We start from the raw sequence: 11733 nt of genomic DNA on the forward strand, positions 1-11733 counted from the left end.
CTGCATAGCTACCTAAGCCTCAGCAGACCTTCGGGGAAGGGGTGTGGCTACATAATCACACAAACGCCATAGGCGCATTCATGTCACTCTGTGCATATAGCTTACTGTGTAGGTAAGTGTCAGGGAACAGAAGATTCTAAGTACCGTTGCATGCCTCAGCTAACGGAACCCCAATAGATTGGGACACACTTAGTGGTAAATATAAATAAACACCCGCTGTTGGTTGCATCCTATGAACTTTGTAAATTAACACATGACGATACTCATCAATAAACAACCAGATATCGAGTATGTCCAACACAGCAGGACCATGATGATAGTATCCAAATAATGGGCAAAAGGGGGGGGGGGGTGACATTAAAATAGAAGGGATGTCCTAGTACTAAAATGTGGATAAACAATTATAATGTATACTGGTGGTCCTCTCTAAAGCAATATGAATGGAACCAACTGTAGAGATACTTAAGATGAAACAAAAGAATGGGGTACTGTTTCTGACCAGATAGAAAGGATTATAGTATTGAATCAAACATTATTAAGACTCATGTTTGGCAGATACATACCCGAAAGCAGGGCTTTAGAGAAGGGTTAAAGGGAAGAACTTAGGGGGCAGGCTAGAATGGTTCACAAGAAGCACCCAAAAGAAAGTGCCTCATTCAAACCCCATGGTGAAAAGGAGCGTTGTCTGTAAATCCATTCAAGTTCATGGTCACCACTTCTTGGCAATGGATGAACAGTCTCAATCACCATAAACTGTAATACTTCTGCTTTCCCATCATGTTTTTCATGTACGTGTCTTGAAATGGGAGTTTTGTGATTATGCCTTACGTCTCCCATATGCTCACCTATCCTCCTCCGTGTTTCCCTAAATGTCTTACCGACATAATCTCTGGGGCAGGGGCATTGACATAGATAATTCTTGAGCACTTCATTGGGGGACACAGGACCATGGATAAATGCTGCTTGCCGCTAGGAGGCGGACACTAGGCGAAAAACAAAAGAGAGCCTGCTCCTCCCAGCAGGATATACCCACCTCCTGACTCTGAGCAACTCAGTTTTAGCTTAGTGTCAGCAGGAGGCAAACACAGGTCTGAAGCTCCCCTGGTCTTATTTCATTAGTTTTTTTACCTAGGATCAGATTTTCTCTCCCCTTTTTTTTTTTGCTAGCGTTGGGCTACAGGAGCATGGCGCTGCCTGATCCCCCACCCGCAAGCTGGGGGCACAGTGCATTGCTGAACGGGCCGTCAACTTCCTGTATGTCCGATGTGGTGGACAGTCTGGTGTCAGCTGTCAGGGACACCTTTCACCTGCAGGACCCAGGAACCTCAGGCGTGGTCCCTGAGGTGTCCTTTCGCCTGCTCGTCGGGCTCCCCAAGTTTCCAGTCCACATACTGAATTTGATGAGCTGTTGGAGGTGGCTTGGAAGCATCCAGATAAGTGCTTCCACGGGTCTAAGAAGCTCCAAGCTCTTTCCCTTTCCTCAGGAACTGGTTACAAAGTGGGCCTCTCCTCCTGCGGTGGACCCTCCCGTATTACGGCTGTCTAAATCCACTACTCTGCCGCTGGCTGATGCTGCCTCCTTTTAAAGACCCCTCAGATAAGCGTATGGAAAATTTGGCAAAATTCGCCTTTGAAGCGGCAGGCTCTGCTTTGTCGCCAGCTTTTGCCTCCACTTGGATATCCAAAGCTCTCTCGGTTTGGGACGGTCAATTGCGCCAGGGAATTTTAGCAGGATTTGGCGGAGCTAGCTCAGCAGTTCGCTAATGCCAGGGACTACATCTGCTCGGCCTCCTTGGAGTTGACTCGCTGTGCTGCCTTTTGCCTCGGGCAATCGGGTGGCTCTTCGACGTTCGATGTGGCTTAAAGATAAGAATTCCGATGCAGCTTTTAAGCGCTCCCTTAGGCCCCTTTCACACTACAGGTATCATCCTGCTTTTTTACTGCCATTATTTTACAATAACAGATGAAAGAAGAAAAAAGGATGTAATAACGGATGAGAACTGATGACCATCATCCATTGTTTTTAATGGGTTTTTTTTTCTTAAAAAACCTGATGTTGTTCATCAGTTATCATCCATTACCAGTTACATCGTTTTTTTTTTTTAATCAGGTTTTTAACCCTTTTTTTTTTTTTTTTTTTTTTTTTTTGTAAAGCTGTACTGAGCATGCTCAATACAAAAAAACGGATGTTAAAAAACCTGACTAACTTATGATGGATATTTTTTTTTGAACATCCGGTTCCCAAAGTCTCTAATCTTAAATTTGAACGTCCTCTTTTTCACCATTTTTTATTTTTTTATTTTATTTTTTATTTTTTGCCAGACCAAAAATTGGTGCACACACCGTCTTTTGTGCCGGCAAAAATAATTGACATTAGTAAAAACGGACATGCCTGATGCAAAAGGATATTCAAAAAAATCCCATTGAGATGAATGGGATTTTTTAACGCCCGGTTTCAGGAATTTTTGCTGGAAGTAATAACAGAGGTTTTTTACAGGATTTTTACCTGTATTGTGAAAGGGGCCTTACTAAGCTGCCTTTCCTGGGGTCTTGTCTCTTTTTGGTAAATGCCTAGATGAGATCATACCTGAGGCTACCGGTGGCAAGAGTTCTCTCTTACCCTAAAATCGTCCGCGCCTTTCGGACTCGAGGCGGAAGACTTCCTCCTTTTTGCCTCCCTTGTTTATCTCTGGCCCCCAGGACAAGCCGGCAGCCACAGGAGGGCACCCTCTTTCAAGGCTTGCTCCTCCTGGAAGCCGGGGTCAAATTCCAACCGCCCCTCTTCCAAATCTGGGACTAGCAAGCCTCCCACTGCCTGAGGGTGCGCCCCCATCCAAGCTTTCTCCTCGGGTGGGTGGTCGCCTGTCCTTCTTTCGGGACATTTGGCTGGTGCAAGTTCAGGATGCTTGGGTTCGAGAGGTCGTGTCCCAGGGCTATTGATTAGAATTCTCTTCTATAATTTTTTTTCTGGTCCCACCCCCTCACGATCTTTCGCTTTTCAGGTGGACCTCCGCACCCTGCTCTCCCAGGGAGTGATCGTGCCAGTTTTTGGGGTTCTACTCCAATCTTTTGTTGTTCCCAAGAAGGACGGCGCTGTCCGTCCCATTCTCGACTTAAAGCTTCTGAACCGTTATGTACGGCTTTGGCATTTTCGGATGGAATCCCTATGGTCAGTAGTTGCCTCCATGGATCCGGGAGAGTTCCTCTCTTCCGTGGACATACGAGATGCCTATTTGCACATCCCAATCTTTCCGGCCCATCAGCAGTTTCTCAGATTTGCTGTTCCTGCGGGTCACTTTCAGGTTATTGCCCTGCCCTTCGGGCTGGTGACTGCGCCTTGAGTCAGGAAAGTACCTTGCTTCGTCTCCAGGTCGCAGGATCCCCTGGCACTGGCAGTAGCCGCACTCGTGGTCCCTTGGACCCCCTTTGCTCTCCCCTACCTCTTTCCTGCGCTTCCACTTCTTTCCAGGGTCGTCCGGAAGCTCAAGACTGAGGGCAAATCAGTGATTCTGGTGGTCCCGGATTGGCCTCGTTGAGTGTGGTATGTGGACATGGTCAGTCTTGTGGCAGATGTTCCCTTCCCTCTTCCGGATCGTCCCGACCTTCTCTCCTAAGGACCACTCTGCCACCCCAATTCACTTCCGCTTCGTTTGACGACATGGCGGTTGAAACTGCGGTTTTGAGGGCTCAGGGTTTCTCTTCCCGGGTGATCCGGACTATGCTCCGTGCCCGGAAGCCTTCGTCCGCCAGGAATTACCACTGTACCTGGTGGGCCTATTTTCGCTGGTGCGAGGCTTGTTCGACCTCTCCCACTTTTTTTTTTTTATTTTCTTGCTGGACCTCCTTGTCCTTTTTGGAATCAGGACTTGAGACGCACCTTGCCCTCAGTTCCATTAAAGGGCAGGTTTTGGCACTTTCTGTTCTCTTCCACTGCTCTCTTGCGTCTGACTTCTTTGCAGGGCGTAGCTCACGAGGTTTCTCTGTTCCAGTCCCCCACTGCTCCTTGGGGCCCAATCTCATCCTGAATGTTCTGCAAAGCTCTTCTTTTGAGCCTCTTGGTCAGGTTTCCCTTCGCTTGCTTTCCTGGAAGGTAAAGTTCCTTGTCGCAGTTACGTCCATTCGCCGTGTTTCTGAATTGGCTGCCCTCTTGCCGTTCCCCTTTTCTAGTGCTTCACCAAGATAAGCTGGTTCTTTGTCCGTTACCCTCTTTTCAACCCAAGGATGTGACTTCCTTTCACCTGAATGAGGAGATTGTGTTGCCTTCCTTCTGTCCGTCCCCTTCTCATCCGTGGGAGTGCCAGCTCCATAAACTGGACTTGGTTTGGGTGGTTCGGATCTATTTGTTGGTCATTTCCTCTTTGTGCAAGGGGCTTCCGGCCTCCAAGGCCACTATCTCCCGGTGGGTCTGCTCCGCCATTTCTGAAGCCTATCGTTGCAAGGGTCAGGTGCCCCCCTTTCGAGTGTCGGCTCACTCCACCCATGCGGTGGGGGCATCCTGGGCGGTCAGCCACGGGGCTTCAGCTTTGCAGGTTTGCTAGGCGGCGACTTGGTTGTCTATGCATACCTTTGCCAAGTTGTACAGTGTTCACACCTTAGCATCTTCCGACGCGTGCCTGGGCCGTAGACATTACGTCTTACCTTCCCAGGGACTACTTTGGGACACTCCATGGTCCCTTGGTGGATCTTTGCAGCTATGTTTCCTCAGTTTTTGGTCTGCAATAGTGGCTTTGTACAAGTCGATCATTCAGGCTTCTACCCCATCGATAAGTAATCAGGGGACATTCAGAGATAAAGTCCTTGATATGAGGGTCTGCCTGAAGGAAGTTCCAATATTTGGAAATATTGTAAACCACATGTGACTTCATACTTGCCCACGATCCTCATCTTCTGATCTGTATGTTTGGCCTCAGAGAGACCTAGGAGTTGACTCCTGTCTAGCTGTCTTGCATGGTTAAAAGCAGAGCGGAGACAGTCATTGGGGTAGCCCCTTACTCGGAAGCGATTCCGCTGAATTTTCGCCTGTCTGAAGAACTCCTGGTTGAATGAACAATTTCTGGGGATTCTGATGTATTGTCCTTTCGGGATTCCCCTCTTTTGGGGCATTGTATGATGGCTCGTCCAATGTAATAGGGAATTGGTGGCAGTGGACCTCCTAAAAAATAAGGTAGTGAAAAGGCGCCCCTGATTGTCCTACATCACCTTTACATCCAAAAAAGAACTATTTTTCTAGTATCTCATAGGTGAAAAACAAACCAATATCATTCTGGTTTAAGATGTTCACAAATTCATCTCTGGTGTTTCCCCATAGAGCAAAGACATCGTCTATGTATCTGATCCATAGATGGATCCTCGATTATCACATAGGTAGTTTTGTCTGGGGGGAACACTATATAGTGTCCTCCCACCAGCCCAAGAGGAGATTTGCGTATGTGGGGGCGCAAGGGCTCCGCATCGCGGTCCCCTTGAGCTGGTGGTATAGATGGCGATCGAACAGGAAGAAATTATGAGTTAATACGAACCGGAGAAGTGACAGTATGAGATTATGTGCTGTGTATTGATCTTCAAAAAGGGCTCTAGGTCTTCCCCAGGAAACTATAGACCGGTAAGTTTAATGTGCATTGTGGGTAAATAGTTTGAAGGACTTATAAGGGATTACATACAGGAATACATAGGGGATAATTGTATTATAAGTGATAACCAGCATGGATTTACTAAGGATAGAAGTTGTCAAACCAATCTAATTTGCTTTTATGAAGAGGTGAGTAGAAGCCTTGACAGAGGAATGGCTGTGGATATAGTGTTTCTGGATTTTGCTAAAGCATTTGATACTGTCCCTCATAGACGTCTGACAGGTAAGTTAAGGTCTTTAGGTTTGGAAATTTTAGTTTGTAACTGGATTGAACACTGGCTCATGGATCATACCCAGAGAGTGGTGGTCAATGATTCGTACTCTGATTGGTCCCCGGTAATTAGTGGTGTACCCCCAAGGTTCTGTACTGGGACCGCTGTTGTTTAATTTATTTATCAATGATATAGAGGATGATATTAACAGCTCTGTTACTATCTTTGCAGATGACACCAAGCTTTGTAGCACAGTACAGTCTATAGAGGATGTGTATAGGTTACAAGATGACTTGAATAGACTAAGTGTCTGGGCATCCACTTGGCAAATGAGGTTCAATGTGGATAAATGTAAAGTTATGCATCTGGGTACTAATAACATGCATGCATCGTATGTCTTAGGGGGGGTTAAACTATCAGTCACCGGTAGAGAAAGATCTGGGTGTACTTGTAGATCAGACTACAGAATAGCATGCAATGTCAGGCTGCTGCTTCCAAAGCCAGCAGGATATTGTCATGTATCAAAAGAGGCATGGACTCTAGGGACAGGGACATAATACTCCCCCTTTATAAAGCATTGGTACGGCCTTACCTGGAATATGCTGTTCAGTTTTGGTCACCTGTCCATAAAAGGGACACTGTGGAGCTGGAAAGGGCGCAGAGACGCGTGACTAAACTAATATGGGGCATGGAACATCTTAGCTATGAGGAGCGATTAAAGGAGTTACAATTGTTTAGTCTTGAGAAGAGACGTTTAAGGGGGGATATGATAAACGTATATAAGTATATTAATGGCCCATACAAAAAATATGGAGAAAAACTGTTCCAGGTTAAACACCCCCCCCCCCCCCCCCCCCCCCCCCTAAAGGACAAGAAGAAAAAGTTTAGTCTCACGGGGCGACACGCCTTCTTTACCATGAGAACTGTGAACTTATGGAACAGTCTACCTCAGGAACTGGTCACAGCAGGAAAAATTAACAGCTTTAAAACAGGATTAGATACATTCCTGGAACAAAATAACATTAATGCTTATGAAGAAATATAAAATCCCATCCCTTCCCCAATATCGTGCCACACCCCTACCCTTCAATTCCCTGGTGGAACTTGATGGACATGTCTTTTTTCGACCGTACTAACTATGTAACTATGATTACCTCGCATACTGAGGAAATACTGCACAGCTTGAATACCTTTTATCATGAGGAAAGGAGCTATATAAAGACTCCACATCGATACTGGCAAGATATTGATAAGTCTGTATAACTACCAGTACGGTTCTGCCAGTACGTGTGTGTGTGTGTGTGCCCCATTATAAACCTGATATAACCTCTCTGTAGTAGTTGTCTCGAATACCCATCTCTACATGCACTTTTATTATCTGTGTGTAGAGTAAGACAAGTGTGAGGGTATTGGCCCGGCCAGAGAGACAGCCTTATTCCTTAGTAAGAGAGGTAGTTTATTGCAGGGCATTAGCAGTACAATAGGGGAAGTTCCGGTGCGGGGCCGTCCTTATCAGGACGCCAACTATGCCTAGAAGTAGGCCTAATAAGGGATATTGTAGGGAGTAAATAGGCTATGGACCAATCCCCACCTGTTGCCGCCCCCCCCCCCCCCCCCCCCTCTGTCACAGGGATAGGGCGAGAGATAGCCAGGCTGATACTTATTTTATTCCATATCTGTGACTAGCATCCTTGCTGTTCCCACCATTTAGTGGTTAACATATTTTTATCATTTATTAATTTGCCTTGTTGTTTGTGGGATCTCTCCCATTATAATTTTTTTTTCTTTTGCGCACCTATTATTTTATTGTGTTGTGTGTCCAGGTTTGTGAGGACATTTTTAGTGGTACTTATTAAATGCTAGGTTTTTGTCTACATATGGAGGTCTGCTCTCATATCAGGAACTGTCCTAAGCAGGAGCAAAGGGGGAGATTTATCAAAACCTGTCCAGAGGAAAAGTTGCCCATAGTAACCAATCAGTTTGCTGCTTTCATTTTAACAAGGCCTCTGCAAAATGAAAGAAGCAATCTGATTGGTTGCTATGGTCAACTGGGTAACTTTTCCTTTGCACAGGTTTTTATAAAAATCCCCCAAAATCCCCATAGCGAACCTCTACTGCTCTGGACAGTTCCTGACAGACAGAGGTGTCAGCAATGAGCACTGTGGTCAGACTGGAAAGAACTACACAACCTCCTGTGGACCATACAGCAGCTGATAAATACTGGAAGGATTAAGATTTTTAAATAAAAGTAATTTACAAATCTGTATAACTTTCTGGCACCAGTTCATTTGAAAAAAATTGTTTTTCCTCCGGAGTACCCCTTTTAACCCCTTAACGACAATGGACGTAAATGTACGTCATGGTGACGTGGTACTTAGCGCAAGATGTACATTATGCGCCGCCATGATTGCGAGCACCGGAGCAGTGCTCGCATCATTCCCGGCTGCTATCAGCGGCGATCGCACGGATGTCCGCCATTAATCCCTCAGATGCCGTCATTAATACAGATATCTGCATCTGCGGCAGTGCAGTACTTTGAATGGATGATCGGATCGCCCGCGGGGATCCGATCATCCAGCATGGCGGCTGGAGGTCCCCTCACCTGGCTCCGGCCGTCTCCCGGGGTCTTCTGCTCTGGTCTAATAATACTGAGCAGTGCTATGTCCTATACATAGCACTGAACAGTATTAGCAATCAACTGATTGCTATGAATAGTCCCCTATGGGGACATAAAAAGCATAAAAAAAAAAAAAAATTCATACACATATTTGGTATCGCCGCATGCGTAAAAGTCTGAACTATTAAAATATATTGTTAATTATCCCGTACAGTGAACGATGTAAATGTAAAAAAAAAAAGTCAAAAATTGCTGCTTTTTTGTCGCATTTTATTCCAAATTTTTTTTATAAAAAATTAATAAAAAGCAAAACCTAAGCAAAAGTGGTACTGATAAAATCTACAGATCATGGCGCAAAAAATGAGCCCTCATATCGTCCCATAAATGGAAAAATGAGAAGGTTATAGGTGGTCAAAATAGGGCAATTTCAAACATATACTAATTTTGTTAAAATGGTTTGAGATTTATTTTTAAGTGGTACAATTATAGAGAAGCATATAATCATGGGTATCATTTTAATCGTATTGACCCACAGAATAAAGAAAACAAGTCATTTTTACCGGAAAGTGTACAGCGTGAAAACAAAACCTTCCAAAATTTGCTTAATTGCGGTTTTCTTTTCAATTTTTCCACATAAATATTTGTTTGGTTCCGCCGTACATTTATGGTAAAATAAGTGATGTCATTACAAAGTACAATTGGTGACACAAAAGCAAGCCCTCATATGGGTCTGTGGATGGAAATATAAGAGAGTTATGATTTTTAGAAGGAGAGGAGGAAAAAACGAAAATGCGAAAATAAAATTGGTCTGGTCCTTAAGGCCAAAATGGGCTTGGTCCTTAAGGGGTTAAGTGCTGAATTATAACAGAAAACAGTTCTTAGTATTTTTACTTCTCTCTGTTTCCATTAGATGGTCCAAAGCACGATGACTTTTTAGAGGCAGCATCCAGTGCTGTCCGAGCATTACTACAGACAATAGCATCTAAAGGAATACCACAGGTATTTATCAAAGTTTGCTGCATGAATAGAAAATAGGCCTGTGGTGTCTTTCAATTGTCACTTATAATGTCTGTATGAAATACTTGTCATTGCAGTGTATGACTCCAGAACAGGTTATGAGCTTTGCTGAAGCGTGTGTGCAAAGCAGAAACACCAGTGCAAGGGTGAATGCAGTCAGCATTATTGGGATTACAGGCAGTGTACTGGCAAAAAGGGGTGACACGGCTGAGATGTTGAAGGTAAATACATCTTAAAAAAACATGATCTGAAATAAATAATACAGTTGTGTTACCCAGTTAAGGAAAATCCTACAAAAGAACACATAGTATTGCAATTTATTTATTTTTGTCAGACATGTCTAGTAACATTTTAGATTCTCTGTATGATCCTGGAGGCAGAGTAGATGTCTCAGGAACCCCTATAGCAATTCCCTTATGGCTTCATACAAAATAGCAATAATGTGGCTGTGCACATGAGCCCTAAGGGTTTGTCTTCACCTCTGGACAGCATGTCAGAAGTTTTTACAAATAACACTGAGGCTTTAAAGGGAATCTGTCAGCTGCAATTCACGTTCCAAACTGATGATAATGTTATAGCTATTACAACTGTTAAAGCAAAGAGACATATGGTACGGTTCATATATCTGCATGTGCTTCCATGATGTAGAAAAATGCTTTTATTCTCTGGTCTCAATAGTCAGAGGCATTCCCGACCCCCTTTAAGTAAGGAGGACTGTAACTTTCTGGATCTCTGTCCCATCCCTTTCCCTGTTTGGCAGTCAGGGGCTCGGCACTGTTTCCAAATCTTTTTCTTGCATTGTGAATACAAATTGTGCGTCTATGTGAGATTGTAAACAGGGCTTAGCCTTTAGCTGTCAATCAAGCAAGGAGAAGATTGAGAGGAAGGTTTTTGTTTTCATTTTTTGTTATGGAAGCACAAACATATATAAAAAGTTACCAGCAGTGTTCACTTGATTCCTTTAAACTAAGCTAGGTAGGGCTTAGCATCAGGGTCAATGTCATGCATTGCTATTATAAAAATATGCAAATGAGTCTCACAAGCCAGCAGTGCAAGTGGCCAGTAATCCCATGCATACAGCTCAGATGTCTAATCGTGGGGGTCCCACCACTGGGGAACCTCGCTCTGTGCGTAATAAAGGGCAATACAGGGGCCTGAGCATCGTGACATCACTGCTCTGCCCCCTCAATACAATGAGCGGGATGGCCACCACGCCACCTCCCATAGACATAGCGGGGGCGGTATCTTGCGCATATTTGATATTGCCTATTTAAAGCTTTGTCATTTAGTTAACATAAAAATATTTAAATCTGCATCAGCAGATATGTGCAGGATACTGTATGTGTGAAAACAGCCTAAGGGTACGTTCACACGTACAGGATCTGCTGCATATTTTCTGAAGTTAACGGGTAGCAATTATCAGCTGCACAAAATATGCTGCAAAAATATGCAGCAGATCCTGTATGTGTGAACGTGCCCTTAAAAGGGTACTCCGCCCCTAGACATCTTATCCCCTATCCGGACTATCGTGACGTCACAGCCCAGCAACACCTCACATAGACTTGCATTGACTGGGTGGGGCGTGACGTCACAAGGGGGCGAGGCTGTTATGTCACGATACTCCGGCTCCTGTATCGTGAGTCATCAGCACGGAGCGATCTTCGCTCCATGCAGCTAATGACAAGCGGGTGCTGCAGAAGAGATTATAGGGGTTCTCAGGGGCGGGACCCCCGCGATCAGTCATCTTATCCCCTATCCAAAGGATGTTTAGGGGCTGAGTTCCCCTTTTAAGAGTATGGTCCCATGTACCACTTACGCAGTGTATTTTACGGGGCTGCATGTCACAATCACGCCGGCGCATGGCTCCGCCTCCAATCTTCACTGGAAATGCAGGGCTGCTGCTGGATAGCCCTGTAGTTGGCATGATGATCATCTGAGAATATGCAGTGTATTTCCCGCTGCTGCAGATGATTTTGCGCAACTACACTGCTTAAGCGGTACGTGGGACCCCGTACCCTTAGAAGCATTTTCACACAGGAGTGGGGAAAGTAGATTAAAGGGGTTATCCAGGAAAAAACTTTTTTTTATATATCAACTGGCTCCAGAAAGTTAAACAGATTTGTAAAGTTACTTCTAGTAAAGAAATCTTAATCCTTTCAGTACTTATGAGCTTCTGGAGTTTAGGTTGTTCTTTTCTGTCTAAGTAATCTCTGATGACACCTGTCTCGGGAAACGCCCAGTTTAGAAGAGTGCAAATT

At 44.7% G+C, this 11733-nt stretch overlaps 1 protein-coding gene across 2 annotated transcripts in view; it reads left to right on the forward strand.

The window, feature by feature from the left end:
- The window catches only part of HEATR3 (HEAT repeat containing 3), a 45691-nt gene that overhangs the window by 29054 nt on the left and 4904 nt on the right, over nt 1-11733 (forward strand). For both annotated transcript variants that reach the window (XM_056526341.1, XM_056526342.1), the window contains exons 12-13: nt 9369-9457; nt 9553-9696. In XM_056526341.1, the coding sequence (XP_056382316.1) occupies nt 9369-9457; nt 9553-9696 (233 nt within the window). The remainder of the gene's footprint in view (nt 1-9368; nt 9458-9552; nt 9697-11733) is intronic.

Source organism: Hyla sarda, chromosome 6 (assembly GCF_029499605.1).
Source record: "Hyla sarda isolate aHylSar1 chromosome 6, aHylSar1.hap1, whole genome shotgun sequence".
Taxonomy (NCBI): Eukaryota; Metazoa; Chordata; class Amphibia; order Anura; family Hylidae; genus Hyla; species Hyla sarda.